At 34.1% G+C, this 17,209-nt stretch overlaps 2 protein-coding genes across 2 annotated transcripts; one reads left to right on the forward strand and one right to left on the reverse strand.

Moving 5' to 3' along the window:
- The first annotated feature begins 4,465 nt into the window (after positions 1 to 4,465).
- On the forward strand, positions 4,466 to 8,112 carry LOC129880733 (laccase-6-like). The gene is made up of 6 exons (XM_055954910.1): positions 4,466 to 4,848; positions 4,928 to 5,079; positions 5,181 to 5,425; positions 5,751 to 5,879; positions 6,544 to 7,485; positions 7,563 to 8,112. Exons 1-6 carry the CDS (start codon positions 4,714 to 4,716, stop codon positions 7,691 to 7,693), a joined length of 1,734 nt encoding a protein of 577 aa, XP_055810885.1. The 5' UTR covers positions 4,466 to 4,713; the 3' UTR covers positions 7,694 to 8,112.
- Positions 8,113 to 9,486: 1,374 nt separating this feature from the next.
- On the reverse strand, positions 9,487 to 11,654 carry LOC129873012 (pyridoxine/pyridoxamine 5'-phosphate oxidase 2-like). Its single transcript, XM_055947989.1, has 5 exons — positions 11,632 to 11,654; positions 11,469 to 11,526; positions 11,066 to 11,098; positions 10,769 to 10,864; positions 9,487 to 9,782 (listed from the first exon to the last, which is right to left on the reverse strand). Exons 1-5 carry the CDS (start codon positions 11,652 to 11,654, stop codon positions 9,612 to 9,614), a joined length of 381 nt encoding a protein of 126 aa, XP_055803964.1. The 3' UTR covers positions 9,487 to 9,611.
- Positions 11,655 to 17,209: the final 5,555 nt, after the last annotated feature.

Consider the following 17,209-nt stretch of genomic DNA (forward strand, 5'->3'; position numbering starts at 1 on the left):
CAAATTATTTACCCTCTTACCCCACTTTCTCCTTTTAATTTCGCGCATGACGTCATGCTGACGTCAACATCACTGCTACGAAATAATCATCTGTGATACTCCATCGGTATATTGATACCATATCGATATCATATAGGATTGAGTTTAATTCTCTGTGATACTTTGTCAATATATTGATACCCTATCGGTATCATATAGGATTGAGTCATTTTTTAAAAAATTAAAAAAAAAATTAAGAGAAAATTATTAAAATTACAATCTTATTTATTAAACTCTAAATTAGTAGGAAAATAGATTATATGTGATACTTCATTGGTATATTGATACAATATTGGTATCATATAGGATTGATCTTAATTCTCCGTGATACTCTGTTGGTATATTGATATCATGTAGGGTATGTGCTGATGTCAGCATGATGCCAGCGCATGAATTTTAAAATAAATTTATGTTATTTTAAAATAAAAAAGGGGATATGAAAGTAAAGGGAACATTTAAGGATAAATACTTTCCCTTTTTGGGGTATAAGTGTTATTTTCCCCATTTGTTTTTTGGCAAATTTACTACTTTGTGAAAAACTTCAGAAATACATGATTGAGGTGAGAAGGCCTTTTCCTTCATCCTCCTCTCCTCTCAAGGTTTCTTAATTCTTGAGATCAAATGCTAGAAGATTTTAGGAAACAATTGTCTTTAGGATCGGAGTTATTTGGTAGAGTGTATAAGATATTGACATTTCTTTGAATTCGAAATCAAAAGCTATAGAGAAACGAAGCTTCCAAGAAGCTCAGCTAACATGACATACATTAGGCTCAGCTCACGTGATAGTCCATACTTGAGCTCACATGGCAAGTATTAGTAAAATACTTGTAGTCCATACTTGAGCTCACATGACAAGCATTAGTAAAATATTTGTAGCCCATACTTGTAGTCCAACTGTCTCACATGACAAGCATTAGTAAATACCAAGTTTTGGATTGAATAGATGATAAGAAATTTTTTCCCAAAATCTCTTCTTCTTTCATGATATCAGAGCACGAGCTCGATCCAGTCATCTTCATCATCATCTTTTCTGAATCAACACTAGCTGCAACGACCGGAGAAACAACAGTCACTGCTACTACAAATCCCACTTCCTTTGATATCAATCACCCCTACCACCTCACTTCTTCAGATTCACCTGGAATGACCTTAGTCAATTCAATCTTTGATGGAAAGGGATTTCCTGGAGAAGATCCATGCTCATAGCTTTATCTGCAAAGAACTATTTGTTATGTATTAATTACGCATAAACTAAATTTCCTATCAAATTTATATGACCAATAAACTTATTATTTTCTCTAATATATCCTACCAAATAACTCCGTAGTGATGTAACCTTATGCCAAAACACTGATTCGTCCCATAATGTTTAAGATTAGCCCATAATCTTTCATTTAAATAGTGTTCAGCGGAAAAGTAATTGATTGGAAGACCGACATTTAAAACATAATAAAAAATTCAAAATATTTAATTTTTATTCATTTCAAAATTTACATTCATACCTAATGTACCATAATTAAAACTTTAAATATTCATTTCAAAATTTACATTCATACCAAATGCGAAAATTGAAACAGTAAATTTATGATGCAATCATTGTTCATAAACGTGTGGTAATTAATTACTAATTAAGTGTAATAAACTATTTCATAAAAACAGATCCTTCTTAAAATTCATCAGCAAACTAGCTGGCGATTACTACGTCGTCAACTAATCCGCACCATGTAAGACCTATTAAACGGGACACATTCTTTATCCATAGTCTTTTTCCATTTCCAAAGGGGCATATTCAAGAATTTTTGTTTAGGAAGAAAGATTCAATTCATCCCACCACATTATTTGGTGGACGATCATTTGGATCTTTCTTTCAATCAAAATCAATAAAAGACTCTTTGTTTTTTATTAAAATTAAACAAACTGTAGTACTACTAAAAGTAGTAATTTGCCATGTCGCAGCAGCAACAACAGACTTGCAGCTTCGTTTCATGTGACAAATTGGACAAAATGGCTAACAGAATAGGGACAAGTTTGGCATCGGCCTTCTTTGCGTCCCTCGAACGCTGCTCTTGCATCACCATTAGCACCTCACACGACGAAGATGATGATGAAGAAGAAGCTAAAAATCGCCCTCTTTTATTTATCAAAAATGATTCTTTCACCCAATCTAAGCTTCCATCTTCTTGATTTGATTTATTAAGACGTGTAGATATCTATGCGCATGCGATAAGTTGCTAGGAAGATATATAATATGGTTGTAGAGATCGAGAAAAGGTTCAAATTTGATTGTTATGATTAATGAAATTGCTAAATTTTGTCCTTGGTAATATATACTTTTGGTCATTTCATACGTACCCTTATTGTTAACAAATTATCTCCTATTTACTTCTATCATTGATGTTAGTGATTGATCAAAATAAAATTTTGTTTTAGAGATTTATAGCATTTTGGGCTCTGTCTGTACTGTGGCAATGAAAATAATCATTTGTGGAAATAGTAGAGATTTGATCATGATTTTCTAGAGTTAATTATTCAGATGGTCACTTAACTAATTACAACTTTTAACTAACAACTTTTATTTCAGAAAGTCACTCAATTAAATGTAATTATCTCATAAAGTCACTCAATGTTTAAATAGAGAGATTAATTAAGTTACGTTAATAGGTTGTGACCTTTTTTAAGTTACTAATACGTATGCATGGGAGGGGACTCCTTGCCAAGCAACTGTGGATGATTTACGGGTTATTCTGGGATTAATTATCCCAGAAATGTAGTGTGTGATAAAAATAACATTACTATTTTTAAATACACCCTAAACACATTATAAAAGCTACATCACTCAGATTTTTAATGAATTTCCCTATAAGAAAATAGAAGAAAAACAAAAGAGAAAATACAATTGTCTGACTAATTAATTACTTTTTAAAGGAAAAAAAAGAAGAGATGAAGTAATAAAACATTAGGAAGTATATATGTGTAGTAGAGATGATTTAGGGCCCTCAGGCGTGCACAAACTGCTTATGATTTTGAGTGACAAAAAATGTCTAGAAAAGACCACACACATAAATCTTTTTAATTCCCTTTTGGTCACCTTTAAATACCACTTCATCCCACCATTCTTCTTTGCTTAAAACTTCATTTCTTTTACTTTTGCCTCTAATCATCTTGTCATCTCACGTGTTGCTAAATTTCATCCTCTTTAAACGACTCTCACTCATCTTATTAAATCGAGGGTCTATAAGAATGTGCACAGAATATACTATCCTCTTCAAAGCTTACCCATAGAATTATAATTTATACTGAATTTGTTGTTCTTCTTCTTTAAACACTTCGCAACCATACACACACAAACCACTCCGACTATCAAAGATGGATCAAAGATTTGAATTTTAGAAATATGATTAATTTCTGACTTTTATCATAACTCTTTTCGATTTATTGGGTTAAAAATCAATTTTTTTGTACTTATTTTGGAAGTTCCTCGCATATATATATAGGATCTAAGCAAAAACTATTCGAATTAACACTTTATACCATCCCTACTATCCATCAAAAGAATACAGAGGAATTTATACAACGAGTCAAATTGGGGTCAAGGCATGATTACATATACAGCTCTACTTGTCTAGCTTTACGTACGAAATTTACTTGGTAGAAGCTTTTTTTTCTTTTTTTGTACTTTTTCAACTTGTTGCACATTCCATGGTTGATTGTATAGTAGCTAAGACACAAAATATTTTTGTGAATTATTGCCAATACATGAATATAAACAGTAATTTAAATCCAGAGATTAATTATAATTTCTATTCAACTAATATTTATGCTATATAACTATTAGACTAATTTATGTGTTTCTTTCTTTCTCAGAACATCTACAAATTTTTCTCAAACTTGAATTATTCAAATCATCTACCAACTCAACTTTCAGTTGATATGCACAATGTCATATCCTTAATTTCTTCCATTGCTATTCTACTATACAATTTATATTAGTATAAGTCAAACTCTTGTTCAAGTAAATTGTTTTGTTTGAATGAGATGGAAGGGTACTTATCAAGCAATGTTCACAATAAAATTGGTCTTGCCTTACATATACTTTTTCTGACGAATGGAGTTTGGATGAATCATGAACCCCTTGCGGCCCTACTCAGTGAGTAATTGTGGGCTGAGTGGCGTGTTATAATAAACATGTCATGCAAGTAAAGTGTGTACGTATAGAGTATGCTGCACAAGTAGGGCAATAGTAAGTTGAGGAACAAGTAGCCATCCCTAATCAAAAGAGCAGGTTTGCATTGCACGCAAAACTCAGCTTCCTCAATCATTTATATATATATATATATATATAATGCTCATTCATAATCTATTTAACTTTTATGTACTCATATGTTGCAAATTAAGAAAAATGTTGTATGGTCAGGGACTATAATGAGCTACCTATACATTTTATTTTTAAAAAAAAAAAATTTTTGCTCCCCAGTGAGCATAATATATATGAAATTATGAATAAAGATTTCTCCAACATCTTATTATTACAAAACCATGTGAGAGGAATCATGGAAGCTACAAAATATAATCACATCTAGCCAACATCTTATAATTCCTCTTCCTTGTATATATTCATCAAACCTTGTATTATAAGTAACATGTCAATCTCCTTTTATTCTCCTAACTCTCAACATGACATTGGTCACTACTTTGTTTATTTACTTCTTATTAATCTTATTTCTCTGCAATAATAACCACAGTAAATATGTAGTGGGTTTTAGACTACAACTGCCAGGAGGCAGATCAACAAGATTCTATGATTTCAAGGTTTAATTTCCTTCTTATTCAACTTTTATTAAACAAGTGGTTTTTACTACTCACTTAAATCTGTTTTTTTCTTTTTCAGGTGCAAACTACAAGGATTACTAAGTTATGTAACACAAAAGACATTCCAACCATCAATGGAATGTATCCAGGTCCAGTTGTTTATGCTCAAGAAGACGATAAAGTTATAGTCAGAGTTACTAATCAATCCCCATACAATATCACAATCCACTGGTAACTGATACTAAAGAAAATCTCAATTCTCTTACCTTTCTTTTCTCATTTTCACATATTATGGCAAATTAAACTTACCTTAGATTCCAAGATTTCATCAGGCATGGCATCAGGCAGAGGCTGTCGTGTTGGTCTGATGGCCCTTCGTACATTACACAATGCCCCATACAAACTGGACAAAACTTCACGTATGAGTTCACTCTGGTACAACAGAAGGGCACATTTTTCTGGCACGCTCATGTTTCGTGGCTTCGAGCCACTGTTTATGGTGCCATTGTTGTTTACCCTAAGAAGGGTGTTTCTTACCCTTTCAAGTTCCCCTATGAAGAGCATATCATTATTTTAGGTACATTGATTCAATAAAGTTAGTTATCTTTCTTTTTGAGAAGAATTTAAGTTCTATACGCTAGCTAACAGTGTAAAACAATAACTCTATTTAATGAATGTTGATTCATCATCTAGTGTAAACTTGCTATAACAGATAAATTTACACCATTAGTGTAAACAATCTTTACACTACCATTGCATATAACTTAAACCTTTTTCAGAATAAGAATGTCTCAATAACTAATCTGAAAACAATATTATTTCTGAAGTGTCTCAAAAGATTTAACTTTTACACGCTGACTTTCTACAAGCTTTTGCTATTCTCAAACTTGGGAATTTTACAGGAGAGTATTGGATGAAGGACATGGTGCAAATTGAGCAGGCAGTTTTAGCTAGTGGCGGAGCCCCGCCACCGGCCGATGCTTTTACCATCAATGGCCAACCCGGCCCTAATTATAATTGCTCTGCTAATGGTAATTTTTTACATTCATTACTAAACTTTTAATTCCAAGAACAGGGAAAGATGACAAAAGTTGCATTATTACTTGTCATATTTGCTACTCCTTCCATCTCAATTTATGTGATGCACCTTGACTTGACACGGATTTTAAGAAAAAAAGTATCAAGACTTTTAAAATTTGTGATCCAAAAAATGTACTCCCTCTATTCCAAAATAATTAAATTGTTGGAATATGACATCCATCTTAAGAAAAAAAAAACAAAGACATAAATTAATCATATTTTTCCATTTTTGCCCTTTTCAAACTCCATGCTAATTTTCAATCCTCATTTAATTCATTCTTGGAACTCAACCTTGAAATTTAATTAATGAAGGGTAAAATTGGAAAAAATTTCCAACATCTATCTTGAATAGTGAACAATTCAATTATTTTGAACACTAAAAGAATACTCCAACGATGCAATTATTTTGGAATGGAGGGAGTAATACATTTGTGTGGCTATAAATCATCTCATCAGGGATAAAATGAGAAGTTTCAAGTTAAATTATTTTTAAATATAGAAATGTATCATTTTTTTTGAGATAAAACTAAAAGAGAGTGCATCACATAAATCGGGACACAAAGGAGTACTTTTTAACTGTTTCTGTTAGCTAAAAAGTGTTGTGATTTGTTTCAGATATTTATAAAATAGACGTGGTTCCTGGGAAAACATACTTGTTAAGGTTAATCAATGCAGCTTTGAACCAGGAGCATTTCTTTGCCATTGCAAATCATAGATTGACAATTGTTGAAGTTGATGCAGAGTACACAAAGCCATTGACCACGGACCGAGTCATGCTTGGGCCGGGTCAAACCCTAAACGTCCTAGTCACAGCAGATAAGCCTATAGCAAGATATTCAGTGGCCATGGGACCTTACCAATCTGCTAAGAATGTCTCATTTCAAAACATAACATCAATAGCTTACTTCCAGTATTTTGGTGCCACAGCAAATGACTTCAGTTTACCTGCAGCTTTACCACGTTTTGATGACAATCTTGCCGCTAAGACAGTCATGGACGGGCTTAGAAGTCTTAATCCTGTCACTGTTCCTAAAGATATTGACAGAAACCTATTCATTACAATTGGACTAAACGTGCAAAAATGCCGGTCCAAGAATCCCCAAAAAGATTGTCAAGCTAAAGGGGGTGGAGTCATGGCTGCTTCCATGAATAACATCAGCTTTAGTAAACCTAACATCTCAATTCTGGAAGCTTACTACAAGAACGTCAGTGGGTACTTCACTCAAGATTTTCCTGGGGTACCCCTGAAGTTCTATGATTTTGTGAATGGGGCACCTAATAACCCTCCTAATGACACAAATTCTCTGAATGGAACTAGGACCTATGTCCTTGACTATGGGACCAAGGTTCAACTGATCCTACAGGACACAAGCACCGTCTCCACGGAGAACCACCCTATTCATCTTCATGGCTACAGCTTTTATGTTGTGGGTTATGGTACCGGAAACTATGATCCAGATACAGCCAACTTCAATCTGGTGGATCCACCATACATGAACACAATTGGAGTTCCAGTAGGTGGATGGGCTGCCATTCGATTCGTTGCTGACAATCCAGGTAATAAACTAAACTGCATCTCTTAATTATTACAGTAAGTTGTACTAAACTCACGGATGGACCATTTTCATGCACAGGGGCATGGTTTATGCACTGTCATTTGGAGATACATTTATCTTGGGGTTTATCAGTGGTGCTCATTGTGAAGAATGGGGAAGGGCCATTAGAAAGACTTCCTCATCCTCCAAAAGACTTGCCCAAATGCTAGATATATATGTGTTTTTATTAGGGTGGAGGTTGACAAAAACAAACCTGGAAAGTTTATATGTTTCCAATTGGAGATTCTTTGACCAACCAAGTGTGCAATAGCCGATACACTGCTATTCTATTTTTCAAAGAATTGGCAATTGTTGACATTTTTAAGTTTGTGCAATAGAATCGGAACTTGTCTTTCTTTTCCCATCCGTTTGTCTTTTGCATCATGACAAAGCTTCCTTTACGCGGCATACAGACATATGCAGGTAGGTAGGGTTTTGGATACAGGAAATTGGAAAATGATTGATCACTAATACGAAATATAGAGGCCGTTTGGATTGGCTTATAAGTTGTTTTCAGCTTTTTTTGAGTGTTTGGCTGGTCAACTTAAAGTCATTTTGTGCTTAAAATAAGTCTCAATAAATAGTTGGGTTTATTTGGATGAACTTATTTTAAGTAGTTTATAAGTTAAAATCAGCTTTTAAGTCAAAAAAAAAGTTGGTCTGCACCTACTTTTTTTTTTTTACTTATAAGCAGTTTTCAACTTATAAGCTGCTTAAAAATAAGACAATCCAAACAGGCTAATAATAAAAAGTCAAATGGTAAGTATGGGAACGGAGAAGCTGTCTCGTAGTCCCATTTTCTCTTCCAAGCTTACTAAGAACAAAAACTGGCAACTCCAAACATACCTTTAGGAGGTAGATAACTAACTAATTACCTGAAAAACACAGCTTTAACATTTCCTTCAAGTACAACTGGCAAGTGCTTAGCACAAGCATTTTGGTCATTCAAATTGTCACAACATTTCAAACATTAACTTTGCCAATTTATAGATTGATAAATCACAACTCACAGGATAGAAAAGAAGGAATCCTATAGGAGAAATTTGAAAGCTACCAGTATTCTCGAATAAAATGTTCTGAATGGTGGGGGGCTTCCAGCAAGTGACAAAGAATACCAGGGACCATAAACCGAAAGTGAAGCATTAGAGGCTAGGTAGAGCTACCTTAGTACGCATGTGCTTCAAAGTCAGCTGATTGCTTTCATCAGGAACTGTGAAATCTAACAAATCCATTTTTAATCCACAGTAGAAATAGTTATAGACCATATTCTAACAACTCAACAAAGACCCCTGAGTACAAGGACAAAAGTGTCTATAAACTTGATCGACTCCATAATTTGCAAGGCTAGCACAACCAACTCTCAATCACACAATCTTGGCAGATATAAATAGGCCCTTTACTTTTACAAAGAGGGATAATCATCTAGCATGCCCTTCCTTGGGGACGCTTCTTGCTCAAATGAGTATTCCACAATCTCATTAAACGAAGTAACAGCCCTTTTTCAGCCTCTGATTCGAATAACTTGAAATACTCATTCGGGGAAGAAGCTTTGCAAGGAAGGTTGACCTACTTCATGAGGTTTCTCAGCAGCAATATTGTTGTTCAAAAACATAGATCATCATAGCACATATCAGAAGTAGAGCGCACTATGAGAAGAATAGCAGAGGTCTTTGGTACCCAGATATGCAAAACCATGACTAATTTAACATATAGAGTTTTCCTATCTCGCATAATTCTGACATCAAATTTCTATATTGTAATGGAGATCGTATTACATATGAAGTATTATAGTTTATTCAGTCAAAGAGAACTATGTTCCTTTCAAAATTATCTTAATGATACTAAAAAGATTCATTGCAGTGCATATACCAATAGTCTGATTGGGATAATCTGTGAGATGACAAATCAAATATCATGGGTTGACTTTATTTTGTGTCCAGAAGTTCTCACCATTGACACTTCGTCCAGTTGAAAATGCTAGCCTCTCATTACTCTTCAAGTTCAAATAATCAACCAGTAAGTAACACAAATACAGGAAGTTACAGATGTCCAATTCTTCATCGTGAGAGTGACATGACCAGGGAAAACTCAGACCTGCTCGGGGTCCAGAACTAGAAGGCAGAACGAATCAACTGAACCAGTATAAGCATCCAATGAATCGTTTGATGGTTGTTCATCTAGATAAGAAAGCCCTGGAGTAGGCCCCAAATATTGTAGTCTTGATATCACAGAACCAGCAAACCAAGCTGCCTCTCTTTGCTGAATTGTTATTATCAGAATATAAAGAAGAAAATACATTATTTAGTAAGAGGCAGTAAGTTTAATTTCTGTGCCAAGTCGATGAACTAGATCTCTATTTATAGAGATTAACAGTTCAACACTACAGATAGTGAGATAAAATATCAATATCTTACATACACAAGGCATCTCATCAAGTAACCAGTTATGAAGCTAATGCCATTTAAAGCACTAAGCAATGTTGATAACTTTCGAAATGTTCTGAACTGATCACGTAGCTTTTTATGAAGTCTTGTATCCTATTATGCTGATTATTTTTACATGTTTGAAATAATCAACAGAATTAAATACAAAACCTGAACATATGGGTTGCCAGATAATTCAAGGTATCTAAAGCAGAAGTATGCTATTGTTGAAAGGGCCACCACCATTCCACTACAGATAGTGAGATAAAATGTCAATATCTTACATATACAAGGCATCTCATCAAGTAACCAGTTATGAACCTAATGCCATTTAAAGCACTAAGCAATGTTGATAACTTTCGAAATGTTCTGAACTGATCACGTAGCTTTTTATGAAGTCTTGTACCCTATTATGCTGATTATTTTTACATGTTTGAAATAATCAACAGAATTAAATACAAAACCTGAACGTATGGGTTGCCAGATAATTCAAGATATATAGAGCAGAAGTATGCTATTGTTGAAAGGGCCACCACCATTCCACTATGAGATATTTGCCAAAAAGCTCTTAGTACAATCAGAAATGCATGGTAATTGAAACATAGCAAAGAGCCGATTACAGCAAGTTTCTGAATGCATTTGGAGCTTTTAACACATCTTAAAATAAGTGAGTGACACTTAATTCTAGATAGAGGCATTTGCTCTGAAACTGGAAGGTGATTGCAAGTCTTAGATATATTATTAGTAGAACAAAAAAGAAACTCACAAATTATCACATGTATAGGTAAAATACATGAAATAGTATAGATTTTTCGGAATTACCCTAAGTTTATCTGGATCAGAGTTTGATGCATCAATCATATCGACTCTTCCATGAATTCTGAATTGTTCCCAAGTTTCAGTGAAATACCAGCACACCTGAATCATTTCCAGATTTTTTCAAACAGTGTTGGATTAATTACAGAATGTTTCACATTTTGCAAAAAGTCAGACGGGAAGCAACTCTGCTATGCATTTACACATTAAGCCTGAGGCCCAATTCAGAAGCCATAAAAAAGAAAGGAGCTGAATCATTTTATATTCTCTTCAGCAATATTGAATTAACAAAGTATCAAATACCTCTGCAAATGGGCAATGCTTAAGATCTTCAATCTGCACTGATTCAAGTAAACCGTCATCAGTTCTAAGCATAATTCACAACTTAAATGGCAACAACAACAACAACATATCCAATGTAATCCCACAAGAAGGGCCTAAGGAGGGTAGTGTGTACGTAGCCTTATTTTGAAGCCTCTTCATCAAACTTTTGGCTCCACCACTACTACCATCATATTAGAAATTCTCAAATTTTGAATAGTTTAAGATATGAATTCTTTCTTTTTTATATAACCTCCGTACAACTCCCTCTTATCTAATATGAATTCTTGAAAGTTGCAGAACTTTATAAAACATTTCTTTAACAAAAAGCAGTCAATTTCCAAAATGCGAGCCCTAACATAAGAAAGGCTATAGAAATACAAACCTTTCGACTTCGTGAGTCAGTATTAATTTGAATCTTATCAGCAGCATCTTGAAACCCTCTACAAAAAAAAAAGAGCAGATGAAGATAAATTACACAATAAAAATGAAAAAATCTCTGAATTTAGTTCATAAATTTAAAGGGTGAAACCACATCTGAAGACAACAGTTCGATTAGAGGGTTTGCCATTGGATCCAACAGTTGCCTAAATAAAGAAGAGAATTGTAATAATAAAATTAAGTAATAGAAACTATATAAATAAAAAATGGAAGTAATGCAGGGAATGGTACAAGCTGAAAGTAGGTTGAATGCTTTAGATGGGAATTGGAGTTGATGGAGTTGAGAAGAAGCTGCTTCCATGCTGCTGTTGCTGAGCTACTCATTTTCCAGATTTTGGGTAAAATATTACTCTACTCTCCAATGGTGTCAATAGAAACTCGATGAAAAATAAGAGACTTTAAAATCGAGCATAAAAAATAAGTAATTTCAAAATTGTTATGATATCAACTAAATTACCAAAATAAGACGGAAGGAATAAAGGTTTAGAAAGAAGAAAACAAAGGAGGTAAATATATTTCTCGTGTATATCTGCAATCTAATTTACATTGCATCTTTGGGCTTAATTTTTAGCCAAAGAAATGATTAAAAAAATACAAGTGGAGAAATTAATTAAATGGTAGTGGACATTCCACTTAACATGTGGACATTCCACTTAACACTCCCCCTTGGATGTCCACGTGTAATGTGTCTACATAAAAACACTTTACAAGAAATAATATACTAAGTTATTCTGATGTTGTGCCTCGTTAAAACCTTACTAGGAAAAAACCCAGTGGGAAAAGCCTAATGAAGGAAAAAGAGTACACAGATTTGGTAATACGCCTTGATTGCTGCCTCATTAAAAATCTTGTCAGAAAAACCTAGTGGGACAAAATCGTGGTTAAGGGAAAAAGAGTGCAGCGCGTATTTTACTCCCCCTAATGAAAACTTCATTTGATATTTTGGAGACGACGCATTCCAACCTTATGCCTTAGCTTCTCAAAAGTTGATGTTGGTAATGCATTTGTGAATAAATCTGCAAGATTATCACTTGAACGAATTTGTTGTACATCAATTTCACCGTTCTTCTGAAGATCATGTGTGAAGAATAATTTTGGTGAAATGTGTTTCGTTCTATCTCCTTTTATGAAGCCACCTTTCAATTGAGTTATATACGCGGCATTGTCTTCGAATATAATTGTGGGTACTTTGACATCATTTTCCAGGCCACATCTTTCTTTGATGAACTGTATCATCGATCTCAACCACACACATTCTCTACTTGTTTCGTGAATTGCTATTATTTCAGCATGATTCGAAGAAGTAGCAACAATGGACTGCTTTGTAGATCGCCATGATATAGCAGTTCCTCCGTGTGTAAATAGATAGCATGTTTGAGATCGGGCTTTATGTGGGTCCGATAAATAACCTGCATCTGCATAACCAATAAGGTCTGCGCAACCTTTGTTAGTATAAAACAAACTCATATCAATCGTACCCTTCAGGTATCGCAAAATATGTTTGATACCGTTCCAATGCCTTCGCGTTGGGGAAGAACTATACCTTGCTAGCAAATTAACAGAAAATGTTATATCAGGCCTAGTTGCATTAGCAAGATACATAAGTGCACCAATAGCACTGAGATATGGTACTTCAGGACCAAGAATTTCTTCATCTTCTCCTGGAGGTCGAAATTGATCTTTTTCCACTTCAAGTGATCGAACAATCATTGGAGTACTTAATGGATGTGCTTTGTCCATGTAAAATCTTTTTAAGATTTTCTCAGTGTAGGCAGATTGATGGACAAAAACCCCGTCTGCTAAATGTTCAATTTGCAGACCTAGACAAAGTTTTGTCTTTCCAAGGTCTTTCATTTCAAATTCTTTCTTTAGATATTCAATTGCCTTTTGGACCTCTTCAGTGGTTCCAATGAGATTTATATCATCAACATAAACGGCGAGTTTAACAACTTCTGATTTCGTTTTCTTAATAAAAATACATGGACAAATGACATCATTTATATATCCTTCATTTATTAAGTACTCACTAAGGAGATTATACCACATACGCCCTGATTGTTTCAGACCATATAATGATCTTTGCAGTTTTATTGAGTACATCTCCCGAGACTTATTACATGCTTCAGGCAATTTTAATCCTTCTGGATTTTCATGTAAATTTCATTATCAAGTGAACCATAAAGGTAGGCTGTAACTACATCCATTAGATGTATATCAAGATTTTTATGTACAGCTAGACTGATGAGATATCAAAATGTTATTCCATCCATAACGGGTGAATATGTTTCTTCATAGTTGACCCCGGGTCTTTGAGAGAATCCTTGTGCAACAAGGCGTGCTTTGTATCTTACAATTTCATTTCTTTCATTTCGTTTTCGCACAAAAACCCATTTGTAACCAACTGGTTTTACACCTTCAGGGGTTTGGACTACTGGTCCAAAAACCTCACGTTTAGCAAGTGAGTCTAATTTAGATTGAATTGCCTTTTGCCATTCTGGCCAATCACGTCTATGTCGACATTCTTCGACGGATTTAGGCTCAAGACTTTCACTATCTTGCATGAGGTTAAGTGCAACATTATATGCAAAAACATTATCAACCGTGATTTTAGATCGATCTAAATTTATCTCATCACCGAAAGAACTTATTGAAAGTTCTTCATTCACTTGAGTCTCGGGTTCACTGATTTCTTCAGAAATATCAGGATTACTCAAATCTTGACCTTCTTTAGGAGGTTCTATTGTAGTATCATCTTTATTATTTCTCACGCTTCTCTTTCTAGGATTTTTATCCTTTGAACCTAACGGTCTACCACGCTTCTGGCGTGTTTGGGATTCAGAAGCTATGATACTTGTAGATGGTCCTTTTGGGACATCAATCCGGATAGGTACATTCACTGCAGGGATATGTGACTTAGTTATCCGTTTCAAATCAGTAAATGCATCTGGCATTTGATTTGCTATTTTCTGCAAGTGGATGATCTTCTGGACTTCCTATTCACATGTGCGGGTACGTGAATCAAAATGTGATAGTGATGAAACTTTCCACGCAATTTCTTTTTCTTTTTCGGGTTCCTTTTTCTCTCCCCCTAATGGCGGGAAAATTGTTTCATCAAAGCGATAATCTGCAAATCGAGCAGTGAATAAGTCTCCAGTTAACGGTTCAAGGTATCTAATTATGGAGGGTGAGTTAAACCCAACATATATGCCCAACCTTCGTTGAGGGCCCATTTTTGTACGTTGTGGTGGTGCTACAGGCACGTATACCGCACAACCAAAAATTCTTAAATGGGCTATATTTGGTTCATGACCAAATACTAATTGCGACGGAAAGTATTTATTATAATGTGTCGGTCTGAGACGTACAAGTGATGCTGCATGTAAGATAGCATGACCCCAAACAGTAATTGGCAATTTTGTTTTCATTAGTAAAGGTCTTGCTATCAATTGTAGGCGCTTTATAAATGACTCTGCAAGGCCATTTTGAGTATGAACATGAGCAACATGATGTTCAATTTTTATCCCAATTGATAAGCAATAATCATTAAATGCTTGAGATATAAATTCTCCAGCATTATCAAGGCGAATGGCCTTAATTGGATAATCTGGAAATTGCGCTCTCAATCTTATTATTTGTGCTAACAACTTCGCAAACGTCAGGTTGCGAGATGATAACAGGCACACATGAGACCATCTAGATGATGCATCTATTAGGACCATAAAATATCTAAACAACCCACTAGGGGGATGAATAGGGCCACATACATCCCCATGGATACGCTCTAAAAATCCAAGAGATTCGATGCTGACCTTCAGGGTCGATGGTCTGGCAATTAATTTGCCTTGATAACAAGCAGCACATGAAAATTCATCATTTGTAAGAATCTTCTGGTTCTTTAACGGATGTCCAGTTGAATTTTCAAGAATTCGTCTCATCATTATTGATCCAGGATGACCTATTCGATCATGCCATAGCACAAATGTATTTGGATCAGTAAACTTCTGGTTTACGATCATATGTGATTCAATTGCACTAATTTTTGCATAATATAGGCCAGATGACAGAGTTGGTAATTTTTCCAAAATATATTTCTGGCCTGAGACACTCTTGGTTATACCAAGATATTCAATATTCATTTCATTTAGTGTCTCAACATGATATCCATTTCTACGGATATCTTTAAAACTTAACAAGTTTTTTGGGGATTTAGAAGAAAATAGTGCATCTTCTATAACAATTTTTGTCCCCTTAGGCAAAATTATAATAGCTCTTCCGGAGCCTTCTATGATTTTTGAATTACCAGATATTGTATTAACATTAGCTTTTCTTCTAAGCAAATTGGAAAAATATTTCTCATTTTTAAATATAGCATGGTTTGTTCCACTATCAATTACACAAATATCCTCGTGATTTATCAATGATCCAAATAAGATTTGAGGCATTTTCATATTTTCACTTTTGTTACCTTGAATAAATAGCAGAGCCTCGTGCTGATAATGTGTTATGATATAAACTAAATTACCAAAATAAGACGGAAGGAATAAAGGAAAAGAAAGAAGAAAACAAAGGAGGTAAATATATTTCTCGTGTATATCTGCAATCTAATTTACATTGCATCTTTGGGCTTAATTTATAGCCAAAGAAATGATTAAAAAAATACAAGTGGAGAAATTAATTAAATGATAGTGGACATTCCACTTAACATGTGGACATTCCACTTAACAAAAATTAATTTATCACATATTTAGTTGCCATAAAATCATAAGATAATTTATTTTAAAATTATATTTTTATCTCATATTGAAAATAAAATAATTAATTTCAAAATAACTTATTTCCGAGCAAAGGTGTCTTTTAAGTTATTTTTGCACAGGATAAAAGTTTGAGACATTTCAACGAGGATGGTGTAAGGTGTTGTTTATTCAATATGATTCTTCAATTGTATTGATTTAGTTACTTTATTTTAAATTAATCATGATCAAAGTCAACTAAATTTCTTGAATAATAATTCAGCAAAATACTTTTTCAGTTAAAAAATGTAGAATATTATTTTATTGATTATATAAACGACTCTTTGTAAGGTGGAGGAAAAAATTGTGAACAAATTAAATAATACAAGTAACTTTTTTGTCAATACATTGTAACTCGTGAGCAATTTAACATGGCAAATAGAAAGAATATTGTCAAATTTGTGAACAATTGAGCAACAAATGCAACTTTTGCTTATAACACAGAATTTTTGGTGAATTAAAAATGTTCACTATATCGGAAGCAAATTTTCTGAAGCTAAGGGCATTTTTAAAACAAAAAACAAATTGTTAAGTGACGTCAAAAATTCAAGACCACCTCTTACAGAGTTAATTCATATAAATCATCCATAAAAAATGTTATAACAGGAGAAGTCAGCACGATGTGCTTAGCACTGAGGAGCCTGCGTTGATTCAAAACTTGCCTGGATGAGCTACCAAAATGACTTGAGTAATTGGACATTTTCTACTAGTCTTCCTTGCTTAAGATGGTCAAATAGTAACTTTAATTTGAAACTGATATCTCTTGAAGTCTTACAGAAATTGCCTCTTCAATTACTTTATCCACAAACCTTTTTTTTTTAATTTCAAAAATAGCGATACACTCTAAAAAAAAAAAAGTGGAGGAAAAACTTTCATTCCGGAAGCGGTAGCTACC

The sequence above is a fragment of the Solanum dulcamara genome, chromosome 2 (genome assembly GCF_947179165.1).
Source record: "Solanum dulcamara chromosome 2, daSolDulc1.2, whole genome shotgun sequence".
NCBI classification, from domain to species: Eukaryota; Viridiplantae; Streptophyta; class Magnoliopsida; order Solanales; family Solanaceae; genus Solanum; species Solanum dulcamara.

Coding starts and splice junctions, on each gene's coding strand:
- LOC129880733 (XM_055954910.1), top strand. CDS start 4,714: ATGACATTGGTCACTACTTTGTTTATTTACTTCTTATTAATCTTATTT. Junction 4,849..4,927: donor CAAGATTCTATGATTTCAAG/GTTTAATTTCCT, acceptor TTTCTTTTTCAG/GTGCAAACTACAAGGATTAC. Junction 5,426..5,750: donor AGAGCATATCATTATTTTAG/GTACATTGATTC, acceptor GGAATTTTACAG/GAGAGTATTGGATGAAGGAC.
- LOC129873012 (XM_055947989.1), bottom strand. CDS start 11,654: ATGGCAAACCCTCTAATCGAACT. Junction 11,099..11,468: donor CTGACTCACGAAGTCGAAAG/GTTTGTATTTCT, acceptor GAATCAGTGCAG/ATTGAAGATCTTAAGCATTG. Junction 10,865..11,065: donor AGCATTGCCCATTTGCAGAG/GTATTTGATACT, acceptor GAAATGATTCAG/GTGTGCTGGTATTTCACTGA.